This window comes from Mobula birostris, chromosome 2 (genome assembly GCF_030028105.1).
Source record: "Mobula birostris isolate sMobBir1 chromosome 2, sMobBir1.hap1, whole genome shotgun sequence".
Taxonomy (NCBI): domain Eukaryota; kingdom Metazoa; phylum Chordata; class Chondrichthyes; order Myliobatiformes; family Myliobatidae; genus Mobula; species Mobula birostris.
In genome coordinates, this window is record NC_092371.1 from 89,890,485 (window position 1) to 89,913,590 (window position 23,106).

The 23,106-nt window shown below is 43.2% G+C and overlaps 1 protein-coding gene across 9 annotated transcripts in view; it reads left to right on the top strand.

The window, feature by feature from the left end:
- Nucleotides 1-22,879, top strand: part of ralgapb (Ral GTPase activating protein non-catalytic subunit beta) — a 191,750-nt gene extending 168,871 nt beyond the window's left edge. For all 9 annotated transcript variants that reach the window (XM_072244752.1, XM_072244759.1, XM_072244746.1 and 6 more), the window contains 3 exons: nt 16-94; nt 6,911-7,059; nt 17,556-22,879. In XM_072244752.1, coding sequence (XP_072100853.1) covers nt 16-94; nt 6,911-7,059; nt 17,556-17,749 — 422 coding nt within the window. In that variant the 3' untranslated portion in view covers nt 17,750-22,879. The remainder of the gene's footprint in view (nt 1-15; nt 95-6,910; nt 7,060-17,555) is intronic.
- Nucleotides 22,880-23,106: the final 227 nt, after the last annotated feature.

The window sequence follows — 23,106 nt, forward strand, 5'->3', positions numbered from 1 at the left end:
ATGATATTTTTCCAGAAAATTTTCCTCTGAGTGACTTGCTGCCAGAGACCAGCACTGGAGTGGAGACCACTACGAACAGTAGCACTTCTCTCAGGTATATTCAATCATGCAGCCTGGCTTTTTATTGTAAGTTATTGAAATCTCAATGTTCTGCCTCAAGCCTTGCTGATGTCTCCTTTTCCTTATTTTAAATTGATGTATCACAAGGTCTGAACCTCTAACCGTGCGCCAATAGGCACATGCGTCAGATATCCAATGGTCTGTACTGAGTGTGGGCCAAAGGAGGCCTCTGTTTTGTGGTACAAGTCTTGTTAGATTGTCACACACACAAAATGCTGGAGGAACTCAGAAAGTCAGGCATCATCTATGAAAATGAATAAATAGTCAACTTTTTGGGCTAAGACCCTTCATCAGGACTGTGGATGTTTCGGTCCTGATGAAGGGTCTTGGCCCAGAATGTTGACTGTTTATTCATTTCCATACATGCTGCTTGATCTGCTGAGTTTCTCCAGCATTTTGTGTGTTGATCTAGGAATCCAGCATCTGCAGAATCTGCTATGTTTCTTGTTAGAGTGTAATTTTTGCAGGAGTAGCAAGAGCAAGGTAATGTTAGTGCATTGAATATAATTTCAAAGTTCAAAGTAAATTTATTATCAAAATACATATATGTCACCATATATAATCTTGAGATCCATCATCTTGTCGTATACACGGTAAATCCAAGATTTATCTATTTATCTTGGTATTTAAGAGGCTTTTGATGAAATAACATATACTACTGATGAATGAGGTCAGAGAATGCAGAGTCGGGGGTTCAATGGATCACTTGCTGTTTTCAAGACAGAAAGCAGACAATAGGTGTGTAGGGCAGCCGTTCACAGTGGAGATGGGTCATAGAAATACAATCTTCAATGAAGGTTTGCTTCTGATCACCATTTACATTAACCATTCAAAAGCACCATTACTAACTTTGCAGATATTGGGAAAGAGCCAACACTAAAGACTCAAACAACAAATTGCAGTCAAATTTCATTGTATTGTAGAATGGACAGATAATTGGCAAATTGGGGGGATTGCTGTAAATGCTGGAAACATTCGTAACAGGAGAATATCTTGAAATATGTGAAGAGATGGAAAAGTTGTCATGACTTTATCAAGAATAAATCCTAAGACTGTAAGATATAGGAGCAGAAGTAGGCCATTCGGCCTATCGAATCTGCTCTGCCATTCAATTATGGACTGATCCAATTCTTCCAGTCATTCCCACTCCCTTGTCTTCTCCCCATACCCTTTCATGCCCTGGCTAATCAAGAACCTATCTATCTTTGCCTTAAGTACATCCAATGACTTGGCCTCCACAGCCACTCGTGACAACAAATTCACAGATTTACTACCCTATGACTAAAGTAATTTCTCCGCATCACTGTTCTAAATGGAGGTCCTTCAATCCTGCAGTTTTGCCCCCTTGTCCTGGACTCCCCTACCATGGGAAATAATTTTGCCATATCTAATCTGTTCAGGCCTTTTAATATTCTAAATGTTTCTATGAGATCCCCCCTCATTCTCCTGAACTCCAGGGAATACAACCCAAGAGCTGCCAGACGTTCCTCATACGGAAACCCTTTCATTCCTGGAATCATTCTTGTGAATCTTCTCTGAACCCTCTCCAATGTCGGTATATCCTTTCTAAAATGAGGAGCACAAAACTGTACATAATACTCCGAGTGTGGTCTTACGAGTGTCTTATAGAGCTTCAACATCATATCCCTGCTCTTATACTTTATGCCTCCGGAAATGAATGCCAAAATTGCATTCACCTTCTCTGCTGACTCAACCTGGAAGTTAACCTGTAGGGTATCTTGCACAAGGACTCCAAATTTCCTTTGCGTCTCTGCATTTTGAATTCTCTCCCCATCTAAACAATAGTCTGCCCATTTATTTCTTCCACCAAAGAGCATGACCTCCATACACTTTCCAACATTGTATTTCTTTGCCCTTTCCCCTAAACTATCTAAGTCTCTCTGCAGGCTCTCTGTTTCCTCAACACTACCCACTCCTCCACTTATCTTTGTATCATCGGCAAATTTAGCCACAAATCCATTAATCACATAGTCCAAATCATTGACATACGTCATAAAGAGCAGCGGTCCCAACACTGACCCCTGTGGAACTCCACTGGTAACCAGCAGCCAGCCAGAATAGGATCCCTTTATTCCCACTATCTGTTTTCTGCTGACCAGCCAATGCTCCACCCATGCTAGAACTCTCCTGTAATTCCATTGGATCTTGTTTTGCTCAGCAGCCTCAGGTGCAGCACCTTGTCAAAGGCCTTCTGAAAATCCAAGTACACCACATCTACTGCATCTCCTTTGTCTACCATGCTTGTAATTTCCTCAAAAAATTGCAAACCGTAATCTCATCCCTAACAATCGATTCCCACAACTTCCCAACCACTGATGTCAGGCTAACAGGTCTACAGTTTCCTTTCTGCTGCCTCCTACCCTTCTTAAATAGCAGAGTAACATTTGCAACATTCCAGTCATCCAGTACAATGCCAGAATCTATAGATTCTTGAAAGATCATCGTTAATGCCTCTGCAATCTCTCCAGCTACTTCCTTCAGAACCCGAGGGTGCATTCCATCAGGTCCAAGAGATTTATCCACCCTCAGACCATTAAGCTTCCTAAGCACCTTCTCAGTCGTAATTTTCACTCCACATACTTCACTTCCCTTTCACCTTTCAATCTCACCTGGTCCAGGAACACCACTGGGATTGTGAAACGGGCCCAGCAGAGATTGCACTTTCTGAGGAAGCTTAAACAAGCATCACTCCCCACTGACATCTTAACTACATTCTACAGGGGTGTGGTTGAGAGTGTGCTGACCTTTTGTATCACAACCTGGAACTCCAGCTGCAGTGCTTTCGACAAAAAAGTCTTACAGAGGGTGGTTAGGGGAGCAGAGAAGGTTATTGGGGTCTCTCTACTTTCTGTCCAAGACCTCTTTCAGAGTTGATGCCTCCAGAAGACACGGTACATCATTAAAGACCCCTCACACCCTCTCCATGAACTGTTTGTTCTTCTGCCATCAGGTAAACATTACAGGAGCATCAAAACTAAAACCACAAGGCTACTAAATAGCTTCCTCCCACAGGCAGTCAGACTGCTAAATAGCTGCTCCACCTGACTCTGCTTTGGACACTTTTAACTTGCACTGGACACTTATAACTGATTTTAAATGACATGTGGCTGTTGTGTTTTACTATTTATTGTTATGTTTATTATTTAGTGTTATGTTTGTTATGTTGTGATTACACTGCCCCTGAGAAACGCTGTCTCATTCTGCCCTGCAGAGCTGATGTATGGTTAGAATGACAATAAAGTTTTTTGAATCTTTGAATCTTGAATGTCCGATATACTGCAGATGTCTTCCACTGTGAAGACTGATGCAAAATACGCACTCAGTTCCTCTGCCATCTCTGCATCTCTCAGCGTCATTTTCTATTGGTCTTATATCTACTCTCAACTCTCTTTTACCCTTCAAAAAGCTTGTAGAATCTTCTTTGGTATTACTCACCAGCTTCCTTTCATAATTTGCCTTTTCCTTTCTAATGACCTTCTTAGTTTCCTTCTGCAAGGTTTCAAAAGCTTCCCAATCCTCTATCTTCCCACTAGCTCTGGCTTGCTTGTATACCCTCTCTTTTGCTTTTACTTTGGCTCTAACTTCACTTGTCAGCCACGGTAGTGTCCTCCTTCCATTTGAAAATTTCTTATTTGGAATATATCTGTCTTGCACTTCCCTCATTTTTCACAGAAACTCCAGCCATTGCCACTGTGCTGTCCTTCCTGCTAGTGTCTCTTTCCAGTCAACCTTGACCAGTTCCCCTCTCATGCCATTGTAATTTCCTTTATTCCACTGAAATACCGACACATTGGAATTTAGTTTCTTCTTCTCAAATTTCAAAGTCAGCTTGATCATATTGTGATCACTGTTTCCTCAGGGTTCCTTAACCTTAAGCTCTCATTACAATACATTACAATATCACCTCCGGATCATTGCACAACACCCAATTCAGCACAGCCGATCCTCGTAGGCTCAACAACAAACTGTTCAAAAAAGCCATCCCTTAGATATTCTACAAATTTTCTCTCTTGAGGTCCAGTACTGGCCTGGTTTTCCCAATCCATTTTCATGTTAAAATCCCCAATGATTATCATGCCATTGTCCTTATGACGTGCCTTTTCTATTTCCTGCTGTAATTTGTAATCCAGGGGTTGTGGAGGTATAATTTGTCCATCAGTGCTGATCACCCCATCCTTGATTAAGCTGTTCCACCGTGAACACGATCTGTTATGAGTCAACATGATGCTTTCAGATCAGGTCATGTATAGCGCATACCTCTGCCGCACTGCTCAGGTGTGTTTCTGGGGTACAGGGGCTAGCGACACTTGTGCCTGTTTTCTATCACTGAGCAGCAGTGAACCATTTGATTGGCCTATCAGAGTTCTCTTTGGGAACTAGTTGACTTGATCAGCATTTCTGATCTGGCTATTGTTCAAGATTGCACTTAATAAATAAATACATAAATCCCGGCTGCTGTTTGGAGACCTGTATACAACTGCCATTAGGGTCCTTTTACTCGTGCCATTTCTTAACTCAACCTATAGAGACTCTACACCTTCCCTTTCTAATGATTTAGTATTATTTTTTATACACAGGGCCACACCACCCCCTCTGCCTACTAATCTCTTTCCGATACACCGTATATCCTTGGACATTCAACTCCCAATAGCAGCCATCATTTATCCAAGTTTCAGAGATGGCCACCACATCATACTTGCCAATCTGTAGCTGAATTTCAAGATCGTCCATTTTATTTATTATGCTATGTGCGTTCAAATATAACATTTTCAGTCCAGTATTTGTTGCTTTCTGTTTTAACTGCTCCATGCCTCTATTGCCCTGTAACTCATCCTACTGGCTGTGATTATGCCTCATCTCCTGCCTGTCCTTTCTATCATCTCTGTTGCAGCTATCTTTGACTTATTTCTGTTTACCCCTTCCTCAGTCCTATCACTCTGGTTCCCATCCCCCTGCCAAATTAGTTTAAACCCTCCTGAACAGCTCTATTAAACCTGACTGCTCGGATATTGGACCCCTTTAGGTTCAGGTATAACCCGTCCTTTTTGTGCAGGTCGTACCTCCCCCAGAAGATGCCCCAATGATCCAAGAACCCGAAGCCCTGCCCCCTACACCAGTCTCTCAGCCATGCATTAATATGCCTGATCATGCTATTCTTCGCTCATTAGCATGTGGCACACGCAGCAATCCTGAGATTACTACCCTGGAGGTCCTGCTTTTCAGCTTCCTACTCAACTTCCTGAATTCTCTCTTCAGGACATCCTCCCTTTTTCTACCAATGTCATTGGTAGCAACGTGTACCAAGACTTCTGGCTGTTCACCCTCTCCCTTCAGAATACTCTGCACCAGGTCCGAGACATCCTGTACCCTGGCACCTGGGAGGTAACACACCATGCGGATATCTCTATCAGGCTGACAGAACCTCCTGTCTGTTCCCCTCACTATGGAATCCCCTATGACTACCGCATTCCTCTTCATGTTCTGTCCCTTCTGCACCACGGAACCAGCCTGAGTGCCAGACTAATCTGCTGGAGTTGACCAGGATGTGACCACTAGAATAGATGAAGACGTTATGATAAATTGGATTTTCCAAAAGATATTGGATAAAGTCCTGAACAAGAGATTCCTTAACGAGGTTGGAGGAATTGGGGACAATGTAATAACATGGATTGAGGATTGTTTATTAGGTGAAAGCAAAAGCAAATAGACTCTCTGTAGGATGGCAGCCTGTGACTGTGCTTGGTCCCCAGCCACGAGGAATCATCTGCAACTACAATCTGACCAAGGGGACTGAATACCATTTTAACACGCAATACTGGAGGAACTCAGCAGGTCTGGCAGTGCCTATGGAAGGAAATAAACTGTTTATTCCTCTTCATAGATGCTGCCTGAACTGCTGAGTTCCTCCTCCGTGTGTGTGTGTGTGTGTGTGTGTGTGTTACTCTTGGTTTCCAGCATCTGCAGAATCTCTTGTGGTTTTGAATACCACTTTGACAAGCTTGCTGTTTGAACTTGACGGCATTGTGATGTGACGGGCCATGTAAAAGAGGGATGCAGACAAACTGAGTGAATGGATGAGAAACTGGCCTATGACTATGTGCAAATACAAGGTCAGTCACTTGTATACCTAAGAGAAAATAATGAATGAAATGATGAGAGGTTAGACAGTGTTAAATGTTCGGAGGGGCCAGGTGTTCTTGTATTCCAGTCACAGAAGACCAAACCAGCCTGCAGTAAAGCACAAACCAATTGGAGAACAAATGGGCTGAATTAGCTTGTGGAGTAAGGAAGCGTTGGTGAGGCCGCACCTGGAGTACTATGTACAGTTTTGGTCTCTTTACCTCAGGGAGGATGCCCTTTCCACAGACAGGATGTTTATCAGGAGTGCTTTGTATGCAGAGCCCTTATCATTGCCACTGATCCCTCCCATTTGTCCAACAATCACGTTGACCCCCCCCCCCGCCCTCCACCATCAGGCAAGAGGTACCATAGCATTAGGACAAGGACCAATGGGATGGGAAAGCTGAGCCACAAACTATTTCTTTGAAAAAGACAAAGTAAGCACTGGGTTCATGTCTGGAGTTTCTAGAACAGTTTGAGGAGTGAGGTGGATGGTGGAGGAAGGGTCACTGGAACAAAAAGGCTTAACTTTCCTATGCTGGTAATCTACTGTTTAATGTAACAATGTGTTTATGATGAGTGACTGTTTTTCTCCACATTCTCTTGTCTGCACTGAGGACCTTTCTGTCACTGGCTCTTATGTTTTTAGGACCACGGCCTCAGACAAGGATGTACCTGTCATTTTCATCCACCCCTTGAGGACGGGTCTATTCCGAATCAAAGTGCAAGGAGCCACGGGGAAATTCAGCATGGTGATCCCACTGGTTGACGGGATGATAGTGAGTCGACGAGCTTTAGGTAAGAACAGAAGCTGGCAGAGAATTGAACATCCCACTTTGAGGAGATGTGCTCACTCAAGAAAAAAGTTTACAGCTCCTGTTTGTCCCTGGTAATCCATGCTTCATTGTATTGGTCTTGGTTACTTGTGCTATAAAGTCTAAAATGCAGACTTGCTGCATCCTCTTGCCATGTACAAGGATCACACACACATTTATTTATCACATGTATATTGAAACAAACAGTGAAATACATCCTATGCATTAACAACCAACACACCCAAAGATCAGCCCACAAGTGTCACCTCACACTCATCAAAAGCTGATAATTTTGTGGACTTTGAATAAAAATAGCGGGATTACTACAATCCACTGAGAAGTATTGTTGAGTAAATTACCAGCGGAATTAAAATCAAAACACAGGGATGTTTTCTGTCTGTCAGTGCTGTACTTAATTTTCATAGTACCACACTGTAAAACAAGTTGTGCAAATGCTAAACTGCACCTTACTCGGGCTGGATTTGCTCAGCAGATTCTTCCTGAGCAAAACTCCTTTGACACAGCATTTGCATTTATTGTCCAGATTGTTATGTTTTGTAACTCTAAAGCATAAAACTAACTGGAAGTAAAATCAGGGAGTCCAGAATGTGAGTCTAACTTCGTCTTTACTCTAAGTGAGGTATACACGAATAATGTATGCCATATGCCATTCACATATGCCATTCACTAACTTTTACATATAACCGGTAATAAATTATTTAAACAACAAATACTTAATCAAATAATATATTTACAGTATTTATCAAATATTACTGAAATATTAAATGCACAACGCTCCTCCCTGCTTAGCTATAAACTCCAACTCGATACTGAATGCATCTCAGCAGAAATAAAGTATACAATATCATACAACTACTATATAAGCACCTACATTTTAAATAGTGCCATTCAGACCAAAGATTTAATCACTGTGGAGGATTTCTTACTCTTGTGAGATACTCTCTTTCCTGACAGGGGGTCACTCTGCTTGGCAGGTGAGACTTGTGGCTGTGAAACAATCTCAGGTTCTGGGCCCTTCTCAGTGTTGGTTGTACAAGTTGACTCTGAGACTGCAGGAAGTGATTCTGACAGCTCTGAACACCTTTCTTCTCTTAACATTTGACTCTGGTCTCCTCAACTGATCGATGTGTCGTCTCCAGATGACATCAGACACAATCTCCACTGTTGTAGGAAAGTGGTCCAGTCTGTCCTTAATCTTTCTGAGTTCCTGCTTTTGATCACCTCCGTATTCCCTTGCCAGGATGGCTTGTCACGAGTGAAATATCGAACTTCCTTGTTTGAGAAGCCCTCAGTCTGTCTCAGCTGTTTGTCCTGCATACTCCTTCTGAGATTGGGTTTGAGGAGACCCAAGGAACAGCGTAGCTGGTGCATTGCTGGTTGTGGAGTATGCTGTGTTATGATGTGCAAGCAGGAAATTGGTAAGCTTCTGATTGAGTGTCAGTGTAGTGAGTTCTGCTGACATTGCTCACAGTGCATTCTTTACAGGCTCTGGACAAGCCTTGTCGCCAAGCCATTTGTAGCTGGGTGGTACAGTGCAGATGTCTTATTCCATTCGTTTTTAGGAATGACTGAAACTGTTCCACCACAAACTGTGGTCCATTGTCACTGACTTAAGTGTTCTGGAGCACCTTTCTTGAAAAGAGGCTTCTCCACATTGTGCAAGGCTATTGGGAACACTTCTGGCCACATTGTAGCTGCATCCACTACCAAGAAATTTGTGCCTGTGAATGGTCCAGCAAAATCTACATGGATCCTCTGCCAGGGCAATGCTGGCATGCCCAGGGATGGAGAGGCACTGCTCTTGGCATCTTCTAGACATGTTTGCATCTCGAACAGTGCATGGCAATTTACCCAATCCACTGATCTGTCCTGGACCACTAGTCAAATCTTCAAGCCAATGCTTCCATTTTGACCACACCTAGATGACTGGCATGTAACTCTTCCAACACTTTAGCTCTGTGCTTGGAGGGTTCAACAACTCTCAATCCCCACATAAGGAAATCTCTGTCAACGGCAAGTTCATCCTAGCGCTGGTAAAAATGGGGAACTGGGATGTCTGCTGCACATTCCAGCCAGTTTGGGTGGCATGTAGACCTGAGACAGTGTGGGGTCTTTTCTGGTTTCCCTTTGGATCATCCCTGCCATAACAGGGAGACTTTTGATTTGTGTTAGAGAGAATATGTCAAGAGGAGTGTCATTTTCTGTAAATTTTTCAGGTATATCCTTTTTCAAGGGTAAATAGGGTAATCCATCTGTACGTCCATGATAGGTCGTCCTCTTGAATTTGATCTTCTAATTGTTTCCTCCAAGAACCAGACCCCATCTCTGCATTTGTGCAGCTGCTGTTAGTGAAACACCCTTCTGTGGAAAATGGACATCAGTGGTTGATGATCAGTAATGAGGGAAAACTTTCTCCCACACCAAGTATTGGTTGAAATGTCTTGCACCTCAGGCCAGACTCAAGGTCTCTCCGTCAATCTGTGCAACAGTAAGGGACAATGATGCAAAGGCTATGAGGTGTTCACTTCCGTCACTCATGTGACATGACTACGCCTATACCATAAGACGAGGCATCACAGGCAAGCTTCATAAGACCATAAGGTGTAGGAGCAGAAGTAGAGTCTGCTCCACCATTCAGTCATGGCTGATCCAATTCTTCCAGTCATCCCCACTCCCCTGCCTTCTCCCCATACCCTTTGATGCCCTGGCTAATCAAGAACCTATCTATCTCTGCCTTAAATGCACCCAATTATTTGGCCTCCACAACCACTCATGGCAACAAATTCCACAGATTTGCCACGCATTGACTAAGGTAATTTCTCCACATCTCTGTTGTAAATGGACATCCTTCAATCCTGAAGTCATGACCTCTTGTCCTAGACTCCCCTACCATGGGAGATAATTTTGCCAGCTTCACTGGACAACGTGGATTATCATACGTGAGTACGGTGCCTGGCGTCACCCTTTCCTTTTCCTTTTGGAAAGCCGCCTCACACTGCATTGTCCATTGCCATTTCTTCCCAATCTGTAGTAATGAGTTCAAGGGGTGGAGCATCATAGCCAGGTTTGGCAGGAGCCTGTCATAGTAATTGACAATTACTAAAAAGGACTGCAACTGTGACACATCGTTTGCATTGTCGTTTGCATGCACCACTGCTTCAATTTTCTCCAGCACACTTGTGTGATTCTTGTGTGTTGATGGTATGACCACAGTAAGTGATACTTAGTTTAAAGAATTTACTCTTGTGTCATGCTCTAAGCCCATAATCTTTTGAACACTGTCTGGAGATTTTGGAGATGTTGCTTGCCATTCTTAACCAGCAATGGCAGAACAAGGATAGGAACAAGAGTGACAGGGTTGAGGATGGGCAGCTGGTTTACAAGCAGAGGCAGTGTGCAGTGACACTGTGAGGAAGGACAGGTAGATGATGGCAAAATTGCAGTCAGTAGGATGAGTTGCAGTGTAACATGGGGACAAAATTGAAAAGTGTGATGAATACAGGACTGAAGATGTTATATTTAAATGCAAGCAGAATATGAGATAAGGTAGGTGATCTCGTAGCACAGTTAGAGATTGGCAGTCATGACTTTGTAGGCATTACTGAGTTGATGGCTGAAAGAAGATGATATTTGGGAGCTTAACATCCAAGGATACACATTGTATCCAAAGGACAGGCAGGTAAGCAGAGGGGGTGGCATGGCTCTGTTGGTTTTAAAAAAAAAGGAAATCAATTCCTTAGAAAGGTGACATAGGATCGGAAGGTGTAGAATTCTTGTGAGTAGAGTTAAGATAGTGCGAGCGTAAAAAGACCCTGATGTACATTATATACAAATAGTAGCCAGGATGTGAGTTACAGATTACAACAGGAGACAGAAAAGGTGTGTCAAAAGGACAATGTTACGATAGTCATGGGGGACTTCAATATGCAGGGAGATTGAGAAAATCATCTTAGTGCTGAGAGTATTTGTAGAATGCCCAGGAGGTGGCTTTTTAAAGCAGCTTGTTATTGAGCCTATTAGGGGATCAGCTATTCTGGATTGGGTGTTGTATAATGATTAGGGAATTTAAGGTAATGGAACCCTTGGAAGACAGTAATCATACTATGATAGAATTCAGCATGCAATTTGAAAGGGAGAAGCTAAAGTTGAATGAATCAGTATTACAGTGCAGGAAAGGGATGAGAGGACTGGTCAAAGTTGATTGGAAGGGTCATTAGCAGGGATGATGGCAGAACAGCAGTGGATGGAGTTTCTGGGAGTAATTCGGGAAGCACAAGATAGATACATTCCAAAGTAGAAGTAGTCGTCTAAAGGTATGATGATACAACCATAGCTGACAAGGGAAGTCAAAGCCAACATAAAAGCCAAAGAGAGGGCAAATAATAGAGCAAAAATTAGCAGATTGAGAAGCTTTTAGAAACCAACAGAAGGCAGGTAAAGAAAGCCTAACGGAGGGCAAAGATGAAATAAACTAAGCAAGCCAATAATATCAAAAAGGATGACACAAGTTGATGCTACAGTGTCGTTGCTGTATTCAGCATGTCCTGTTTTCACCCCGGACTTGGTATTTGTGAAGTTTTATCAGGTATATACAGAGAGGCACAAGTGGATATCAGACCACTGGAAAGGTAATTATGGGGGAGCATGGAAATGGCAGACGAACTGAATAAATATTTTACATTATTTTTCACTAGCAGTATGCCAGAAGTTTGGGAGTTTCAGGGGATCAGAAGTGCGTGCAGAGGGAAAAGGTACTTAGGAAGCTGAAAAAGGTCTGAAGGTAGATAAATCACCTGGACCAGATGGACTACACCTCAGGGCTCTGAAAGAGGGAGCTGAAGAGATTGTGGAAGTATTAGTGATGATCTTTCAAAAATCAATAGATTCTTGCATGGTTCCAGAGTTATGAAAAATTATAAGTATCTCTCCACTCTACAAGAGGGAGAGAGGCAGAAGAAAGGAAATTACAGGCCGGTTAGCTTGACCTCAAAGTTCAAAGTAAATTTTTTTATCAGAGTACATACATGTACTTAGCACATCTGTGGACCAGTAACTGTAAACAGGATCAATGAACAACAAACTGTGCAAATGCAGATGTAAATAAATAATGAGCATGAAATAACAAGGTAAAAGAGTCCTTAAATGAGTGTGGTCATCCTCTTTTGTTCAAGACCCTAATGGTTGAGGGTAGTAACTGTTCTTGAACCTGGTGGCGCAAATCCTGATGCACCTGTACCTTCTACCTGATGGCAGCAGCGAGAAAAGAGCACGGCCTGGGTGTCAAGGATCTTTGATGGATGCTGCTTTTCTACAGCAACATTTCCTGTTTGGGGGGTCTTACCCGTGATGTACTGGGCCAAATCCACAACCTTTTGTAGGATTTTCCACTCAAAAGCATTGACGTTCCCATACCAGGCCGTAATGCAGCCAATCAGCACACTTTCCACCACACATCTATAGAAGCTTGCCAAGGTTTTTGACATGACGAATCTCCGCGGACTCCTGAGGGTAGAGGCAGTATAGTGCTTTCTTCGTAATTGCATTCACATGACGAGTCAGGACAAGTCCTATGAGATAGTGACACCCAGGAATTTAAAGTTACTGACCCTCTCCGTCTCTGATCCTCTGGTGATTACTGGCTCATGGACCTCTGGTTTCCCTCTCCTGAAGTCTACAATCAGCTCTTTGGTCTTATTGATATTGAGTGAGAGGTTGTTGTTATTACACCACCCAGCCAAATTTTGGGAAGATGTTAAGAGTCGATTGTTAAGGATGAGGTTTCGGGGTACTTGGAGGCACATAATAAAATATGCCAAAGTAGGCATGGTTTCCTTAAGGGGAAATCTTGCCTGACAAACCTGTTGGAATTCTTTAAGAAAGTACCAAGCAGGATAGACAAAGGCGAATCAGTCTATATTGTGTGCTTGGACCTTTGACAAGATGCCGCACATGAGGCTGCTTAGCAAGCTACGAGCCCATGGAATTACAGGAGAGATTCTAGCACAGATAGAGGATTGGGTGACTGGCAGGAGTGGGAATAAACAGAGCCTATTGTGGTTGGCTGACGGTGACTAGTGTTCCACGGGGTTCAGTCTTGGAATTGATTGTTTTTGTATGTTGTATGTCAGTGATCTTGATGAAGAAATTGATGGTCTTTTGGCCAAGTTTGCAGACGATATAAAGGTAGGTGGAGGGGCAGGTAGCGTTGAGTAAAACAGATTAGGAAAAGATTAAGTGGCAGATGGAGTACAGTGTTGGGAAGTGTATGGTCATGCACTTTGGTAGAAGGAATAAAAACGTAGACTATATTCTAAACAGAGAAAATTCAAAAATCCGAGGTGCAAAGTTATTTAGGAGTCCTCATGCAGGATTCCCCAAAGGTTAAATTGCAGGTTGAGTCAGTGGCGAGGAAGGCAAATGTAATGTTAGCCTTCATTTTGAGAGGACTAGAATATAAAAGCAAGGATGTAACATTAAGGCATTGGTTAGGCCTCATTCAGAGTATTGTGAGCAGCTTTGGGCCCCTTAACTAAGAAAGGACGTACTGACGTTGGAGAGGGTTCAAAGAGAATTGAAGGCTTATCATGATTCTGGTCTGTACTTGCTGGAATTTAGAAGAGTGGGGCGGGGGGAGATCATATTAAAACCTATCAAATGTTGGAAAGCCTGCTTTTTCACCATATAGGCATCCATTAGTCTCGTGACACCATGGATTTGTGCCTTGGAAGGTTTCCAGGGCGCAGGCCTGGGCAAGGTTGTATGGATGGAAGAATGTCAGTTGCCCATGCTGCAAGTCTCCCCTCTCCACGCCACCGATGTTGTCCAAGGGAAGGGCACTAGGGCCCATACAGCTTGGCACCGGTGTCGTCGCAGAGCAATGTGTAGTTAAGTGCCTTGCTCAAGGACACAACACGCTGCCTCAGCTGAGGTTCGAACTAGCAACCTACAGATCACTAGCCCAACTCCTTAACCACTTGGCCACACGCCATATCCCTTGATATTCTGACCAGTCAGAAAACTATCAACTTATCCTTTAAATACACCCACAGACTTGGCCTCCACCACAGTCTGTGGCAGAGCATTCCACAGATTCACTACTCTCTGGCTAAAAAAAAATCCTTTCCTCTGTTTTAAAAGGTCTCCCCTCAATTTTGAGGCTGTGCCCTCTAGATCTGGATACCCCCACCATAGGAAACATCTTCTCCACATACACCCTATCAAGTCCTTTCAGCATTCGGTCGGCTTCAGTGAGATTCCATCGCATTCTTCTAAATTCCAGTGAGTACAGGCCCAAGGCTGACAAATATTCCTCATATGTTAACCCTTTCGTTCCTGCTCCACCATTTCACCATGGCCGATCCGATTTTCCTCTCAGCCCTAATCATCTGCCTTCTCCCTGTATCCCTTCACGCACTGACCAATCAAGAACCTATCAATCTCTCCCTTAAATATACATAAAAATTTGGCCTCCACAGCTGCCTGTGGCAAATTCACCACTCTCTGGCTAAAGAAATTCCTCAAATTTGCCTGCATTACTTCCACAATATCAGTAAAGCATATTTAGGGTCACCTGCTTGGAACAGTTAGACTTCTAAGCAAATTGCATCCCCTTAAATCCAATGCACTCAGCAAAATTGACACTTGCTTCTCATTGGCTATTTAATTTGCTTCAAGATACTGCTCAATTTGTTCAGTATACAATATCCTTTATCTCTTGTGCATTTGAACGTACCAGTCTTTCCAATGTAGGCAGGGTTTGTTTAAAACTTCCTCATTGTCACTGTAACACACATAAAAATTACTGGTGAACGCAGCAGGTCAGGCAGCATCTATAGGAAGAAGTACAGTCAACGTTTCGGGCTGAGACCCTTCGTCAGGACTAACTGAAGGAAGAGTGAGTAAGAGATTTGAAAGTGGGAGGGAGAGGGGGAGATCCAAAATGATAGGAGAAGACAGGAGGGGGAGGGATGGAGCCAAGAGCTGGACAGTTGATTGGCAAAAGGGATATGAGAGGATCATGGGACAGGAGGCCTAGAGAGAAAGAAAGGAGGAGGGAATCCCAGAGGATAGGCAAGGAGTATAGTGAGAGGGACAGAGGGAGAAAAAGAGAGAGAAAAAAATATATATATAATAATAACTAAATAACAGATGGGGTACGAGGGTGAGGTGGGGCATTAACAGAAGTTAGAGAAGTCAATGTTCATGCCATCAGGTTGGAGGCTACCCAGACGGAATATAAGGTGTTGTTCCTCCAACCTGAGTGTGGCTTCATCTTGACAGTAGAGGAGGCCGTGGATAGACATATCAGAATAGGAATGGGACGTGGAATTAAAACGTGTGGCCACTGGGAGATGACAGTATGGGAGGCCATGGATAGACATATCAGAATGGGGACAGTAGAGGGGGCCGTGGATAGAAGCCACACTCAGGTTGGAGGTACGACACCTTATATTCCGTCTGGGTAGCCTCAAACCTGATGGCATGAACATTGACTTCTCTAACTTCCATTAATGCTCCACCTCCCCTTGGTAGCCCATCCGTTATTTATTTATTTATTATTATTATATATTTTTTCTCTCTCTCCTTTTTCTCCCTCTGTCCCTCTCACTATACTCCTTGCCCATTCTCTGGGCTTTCTCCCCCTCCCCCTTTCTTTCTTCCTAGACCTCCTGTCCCATGATCCTCTCATATCCCCTTTGCCAATCAACTGTCCAGCTCTTAGCTTCATCCCTCCTCCTCCTGTCTTCTCCTATCATTTTGGCTCTCCTCTCCCCCCCCCTTTCCAATCTCTTACTATCTCTTCTTTCAGTTAGTCCTGACGAAGAGTCTCGGCCCGAAACATCGACTGTACCTCTTCCTATAGATGCTGCCTGGCCTACTGCGTTCACCAGCAATTTTTATGTGTGTTGCTTGAAATTCCGGCATCTGCAGATTTTCTGTGTTGTCACTGTCACTGTTAAGTTTTGTAACTCTAAAACATAAAACTAATTGAAAGAAAACAAGGGAGTCTGGAATATGAGTCTAACTTCATTTTTACTTTAAGTGCAGTATGCACGTATAATGTGGTGGTGTGATGACGTATGCCAGTCACGTACTTTTACATGTAACCAGTAATGAATTATTTAAACAACAAATGCTTAATCAAATAATATATTTACAATATTTATCAAATATTACTGAAATATTAAATGCCCAAGCAGCTGCCCCATATGAGGGCCTGGGCTATAAATCCCAGCAGTCTCCCCAGCTCAGAAAGACCATGTTTTGGGGTGAACTATGAGATAGGAGCACAGATCAGACCAGGTATTGGGGTGGCTTGTGCATATTAATGAGGTTTCTCGTCATGTCAGAGGGGCAGTATGTCAGTAATGTGTGACAGGACAAATAGATTGAGTAGATTTCATGGACCCACTGACAACAAGTCTGAGGAGAGCTTACAGAGGCAGGAACTTGCGGAGGTGTGGGGTGTGTTTCAGATGCCTTCCACACATGGTTATTGGAAAGGTGATTGTGAATGGAAGTTGTTTAAAAAGCAATGTTTGGTGCAGTGGTACAGAAATGGGCACAAGGACTGGAGCCCCAGGGATTAGCCTGTCTTGCAATTAGAGACCAGTTTCTGGGGTAGGTGGGAGGGATCTGGAAAGAGGCTTCACTTGCTGTTATTGTCTTGTGTTGTTCTGCTGAACATAGTGGGCATGCTACGTTGGCATTGGAATGTGTGGCAAAACGTGTGTTGGTTGTTAATGCCAACAACACATTTCACTATATGTTACCGTGTACATGTGATCAATCTGAATATGAAACTGTAGAACTGGGCAAACATTCAAGATATAAAAATGTTATTTCAGAATAACTTGAAAAGTTGAAGCTGTTTCCAAACAGAGGAGTGATCAGCCTGCAGGAGCTGTTCTTGGGCTAGGACTAGTTGTGGCCAAGCTGAGGTTCATTGGCTATCCTTGAAGTTGGATAGTGTTGTGCACAGGCAAAGACAGGTGTGGACACTCGGATTCCTTCAGTACCAATGGAGAACCAGTTGGCTTCTGCAAGAATTTCACTGCTTAATATTGCCTTCTATTTCCTACATCTGCATAGTTCCAGTTTTCAAACTAACTTTCATTCTCTAGCTGCTGTTCTCCAAATGTTAATCAGGTATAGTGATACTGCATTGTGTTTACCAGTTAATGATAAACAACCATAGGCCCTGCAATAACAACAGTGTTTGACGTGTGGGCAGCATGCTTGCAGGGAATTCATCATTCACAGACCTTGGAAACAAAGGTGGGAGGATGGAGGGAGGGAGGGAAGGATTAAAACGCTTTTTCATACAGTTCGTGCACGACTTTGTACCTACGCTGCTCAGCATGTGGTCGGCCAATTTCAGAGAGTAAATACAGGGATGAGAGTGTGTTTACGGGAACAATTGTATTAATCACCCACATACATGTTTTCCTGCTGCAGGGTTTTTGGTCCGACAGACGATTATAAACATTTGCCGACGGAAGAGACTGGAGAGCGACTCCTACAACCCGCCCCATGTGCGTAGGAAGCAGAAGATCGCTGACATCGTCCATAAATATCGCAACAAGCTGCTGGAACCAGAGTTTTACACCTCGCTCTTTCAGGAGGTGGGACCAAAACACCTGAACCCGTAGGCAAACGATCAGAGATCCGTGCAGAGAGTATTTATAAGCTATTTTACTACTTAGACAGGCACTTGGCCACTGAAGAATGTGATGCGAAGTACCGACTGGTATCCGGAGTTCTGGAAAGCAGTATATCCCAGCTGGTTCTGTGTAAATGTGTATTAAGGACGTAAACTTGATTTTTGAGAAATATATAAAGCCCATTTTATACTGAACTTCAAGACAGCCTTACTGAACATAACCAAATTTGTGTACAGTACCCAGAATGTGTATTATGTATTGTATCTTTGATCAGCTGTATGGCACAGTGTGCACTAGTGCTACTGTCTTAGCACGTTGACTCTGCACTCAATCCTGCACGGGTAGACAGTTGTGAAAGGGAAGTGACTCTGGGGCAGTCTCAGTCCAGGGAACAGTAGGAGTGACTCATGTTTGGCACCAAAACTAAAGGGAATGGGACTGGTGCTGGGAGGAGATAGAAATATCCTAGTCATTTGTTGGCCGAGATCAGTGACCTTTATGAAGACACCAAATTGATTAAGAGTTGAATTCCTGATGCCAGGCAATGTGCTTTCTGTATGCTGGCAGACACTTGTCCTGCAGCCACCCCAATGGTGGTAACACGAGATCACTTGGCACAACACCTAGTACAATTGGAGGATATCAATGTGCCTTCACCATGTCCTGCAAGCATTGATGAGGAAGTGCACTGCTAGTAAAAGAACAGTAAGAGGAATGAAGAGTAACTGAGGAATATAGAGAGGGTGGAGGCTGTGGAAATGAGGAGGTTCACACAAGACAATAATGATAATGGTCCTTTGCATCCCAACTCCGTGATTCTTCCTCACTAAATCCCCACCCCTTGTCAGAAATTAAACACCACTCCTGAACTTAATTTTGCAATTGACCTTGTGATGTATTTGCAGATATATTACCCTGGCAATCAATCTGAGTCAAGTTCCTGAACAGCTAGCTGCTGTGGATTACCATTGAGGTATCTTGTGGCTTCTCATTTTGAACCTCTGCTCTGGGACCTTGCGATGGTTCTGCATCAGGCATCTCAGGAAGCTGTTCTCCAAGAGAGGCAAATTTCCTTTGTTCCCAGTAAATCTGACTAAGATCAACTTTAGCTGCAAAATCATGCAATAAAAACCACTGACCAAGGCTGTAGTTTAAAAACTAAAGTGACCCTAAAAATCCCTGACTTGTTCGGAAACCTCCCACACAATTAGTATTTCATTATTTTTCATAAATCACAGACCATTTAAAATGCTTTTACCTTTTTTATCTCCGTTCAATGTTATTTTAACTTGAGCCTTCTCATCCCATTTGAGGAAATAATGGTTACTTTTGAAGGTGTCTCTGTTTGCAAGTATTTACTTTGTCATTGGAACCATGTTACAAGTTACACAAACTATCATTTTCCAACCAAAGGTCTAGTAAGTAAAGGATGATCAGTGTCATGAAAGAGGTCACATGTTATTGAGCCAGTTTTGACATTTACCGTATCCATCTTAAACATCACCAGAATTAAAGAACACGCTGCTCACTGTATGTGCATTTTATTCCATCACTGGGACAGGGAGCAATCAGAAACAGCTCGCAAGTACTGTTACGTAGATGCCCTATGGGGGAAAACAGCAATTCGATGTATCGTTCCCAGAAACAAGAAGTCCGTAGTTGCTCCTTGGTGGTAAGCAGACAGGAGTGACCCAGGTTCCAGCTGAATGATTGATACATCGGGTCTTGGTGAACTACTTCAGTAGACCTCTTAGTGGCTCGGGTTAAGCTGATAAAATAATTGGTCTTATATTTCCTCTGGCTTTGGTTTAGCCTTGAAAAGACTCCCATGATGTGGGGTGAGATTATAGTGAGATGTGCAATGCATTGGGAGTAGAGAAGATCTGGAGATGTTGCAGAGAAAAAAAATTGTCAGTGCAGAACTGCACTGTTTTCACTTTGCACATACAGTAACTAGAATCTTAATGTGTGCCTGCCAAACATATCATCAATACTTACAGCCAGCACCAACCTGGGGGGCATGCTGGAGTCAGCCAAAGGGAGAAGTGGTTAGGGGCAGGCACTAGCAAGAGCTACAGGTAGCTTGACATTAGCCTCACTGTGTGGGGTCTTTGTATCTTCACTTTCTCTTCAGAATGGTGCTTTTAGTTTGTGAAACTGTGTGTTTTTAAAAATTACTTTTTCATAATTTTGTTACTCTATGTCACCTTCCTCACCCAATTTCCAAACATCAATGTAGCCAACAGCTGTAAAGTAACTGAAAAGTAAATCCAGATCCATTTTGTAAAATGTCATAGGATGAATAATTCAAAGCCTAGATTGTATTCATCAGTCTATGATTATCTCATTTAATGAGTTGTGTTGCTCTGGTGTGCAGTGACATAATTCTGGTTTCAGTGGGAAGGAAATTACATTTTGCCTGTAAGTAACTCAAACTTTTGTGTTTGCTTCAAGTCCCGTTAACAGATTTTATTCAGTCCCTCAACTCCTCAGAACAAGACCCTGACTTCAGATATTCCAACGAGCTAGAGTGCAATTAAATCAGCAGGTCAGTTCCTCAAATAAAATCAAAACAGCTTTTGAAGTTCAGCATTTGGTAAACTAAAAATTGTCTGCTTCGGGAGATGTGCCACAGCTGGGTGATTAAGCTATTCTAAGCCTTTGAGAGGCTGTTTCTGATGGTGTTAAATCCTACCACTGCCCTCCCCCTCCCTCTGATCCAGGAGTTCCCACGCTGGGGTCCATGGACCTCTTGCTTAAGGGTTTTAGTCCATGGCATAAAGAAGGTTGGGAACCCCTGCTCCAATCCAAGAAACTGGACAGTGAGACCATGTGGTCAGACTTTAGCAAACCTAATCTGACACAATGCAACTCTCTGCTGCTGCTTGTATTAAAGCAATGTTTGAAAATTCCAGTCAGGCTACTGGGTCTTTCCTGATACAGTATTTCCAGAGCCTGGACAGAAACCAATCAGCTCTGCTTCTTAAACCATTCCCAGTGATCCACCATTTAACTAAAAAGTTACTGTACTTGTGTGTGTGTACCAGAACTGATGAGACACCACCCTGTTGGTACTTAATTTTTCAAATGTTATCCCCAGTCACTGAAGAAGGACACTGTGTCCATCTACCCCCGACCCAGAAGCCCACCATTCCCTCCTTGTTTCACTCCACTCTCTGACTATGCTGGGAGGTGGAGTGGAGGGTCTCACTGATACTTGCCCATTGTGGCTTTTGTGTTAGCTTGCCGTGTGCAGTTGGCAGCCACACTTCCTGCACTGCAACACTTCACACTTACGTCTTTAGCTCTAGCTGTAAAAACTCTTAAGCGCTTGGGGTATGAAAAATATTCTAAAAACACAAGAGCTTTTCTCCCACTGTCCAGTGTCTTTGGGACTCAGCACAGGGTTCGACCATGGTTTGGAACTTTGGTCATCTTGAGTCAATTAATGGATTCAGAACCAGCGTCATTGTGTTTTGTGATCCCTGCACCCCCCCCCCTTCCCCAGGAATACTGAATCCCATTATCCACAGTAGGTAGCCCCTCAGAAACCTCTACATTTTATGTGCGGCTGCCTCTTTGCGGTGAGTATGTTGTTCCAGAGTTAAAACCAGATTCCAGTATGCTTCACTCAAACTGGCCTTAGTGAGCTAACAGTGAGGAGAGCAAGGAGCACAGGATCACCCTGGTCACTGTCAGGACCTGTCTGCGGTTCATGGTCATCTGCAGGGTCAGCCCTGTGTGATCAGTGCAGCACAGATGTGTGTATGTAGCAGTCTGTCAACAGATAAAACTCTGACCAGATTCTGTTCACGTCCATGACCCTCAATGAAGCAGGCACAGTTGTGATACATTCTGCTTCTTGCCATCCTGCCTGCTGACACTCGCATGTTAATGACTGCAGGGGTCCTTCAGGAGCCAGGGAGCCTGGTAGGTTGGGAACAATACAATATCGTGGGAGCTCTTCACTCTGTGAGATCTGCTCACCAAAACAATTTTAAACTTTGCCTGAGAATAAAAGTTCCCAAAGGTTGAACTTTACTGTTAGAAATTGGCTGACTTGCCTTGAATTCATGTGTTGGTTGTGTTGTACAGAAATTGAGGTTGGTTTAAGGAGAGGTGGGGAGACTACCATTTATTCCTCATTCTATCTGGAAATGCTGCCTTCATAATTGGAATGTACAGCATGGGACAGAGCCCATCTTCTTGCTAGTCTTCTGCCCACAGGCCATCTTCTTCTCGGCAATGTAAAACACAAACAGTGAAAATGGTGAGAGAATATTCCATGGAAAGAAAAACAGTTTACATCAAAGACCTTTCGTAAAAGTTCACCAACTTTAACTCTTAAACCATCAGACATGCAGAATGTTTATCACCTTGTCTGATTTTCATTTCATGCTACCACAACTTTCAATGTGGCCCTTTCTACTGTGGATCAGACACAGCTCTGGGAAGTACACTGCACTTCACATCAGCAGCAGGTAAAACATACTGTGATGCCAAAGTAAGTTGTTTAATCTAAACCATGGTTTCTGCAGGTCTGCAGGTGTGCCTGCTGCTGGTTCACTAGACAGGTACCAGAATGAACCTGTCCACATTTCACTCTTATCCATTAACACTCCATGTCACAGCTCAGGGCCACTTGCTTCTCAGAAGCAAACAAGACCCAGAATACCTTAAATCTATTCCAATAAAAGTTCTTTCCCCTTATGTATTTACTTTGTGCTCTTCACCTTTTGTTCCAATGCAGACCGTAGACATTTCAGGCTCAGTTTATTGGATTCTAGCAGGTTTATGGGAAACGCTGACCGTAACCATGAGCCAGCTGTGTGGGTGGGTGAGTGAATAACTCAGCTGACAGGATACCCAACTGTTGAAACTTTCCCAGTGGTTATCTGGTTCCAGACAGCTCCAGCTCCCTGGGTTTGATGGAGTTAGGTTCAGTTTAATTCGAAGGGAAGGCTCACTGTTTGTGACATTGTGTGCAATCATTGTGAAAGTAAACAGTGAAGTAACTTGGCATAATGCATTTCTGGAGGGTAATTTAAGTGTTGCATTTTCTGTAAATAATGCTGGCTTTGATTTGAGAGTATAATAAAGAAGGATCAGTGTATCAAATAGTCCAGGTTGGTTGTCCTCTCTGTCTAAACTCTTTGCTAGGATCGGCACAGAGAGCTTGTTTGTATTTATACCAATTCAATATGTCAAAGAGAAATTTACGGACTGAATGTATCCCGTGTATTCAATAAAATTCCAAGAGCTCCTCAAACCTTAACCCTTATTCAAAGGGTTTGATACTGGTGGGCTGGTTTTTAAATGGAAGCAGAGCAAATCTCTGATTGACT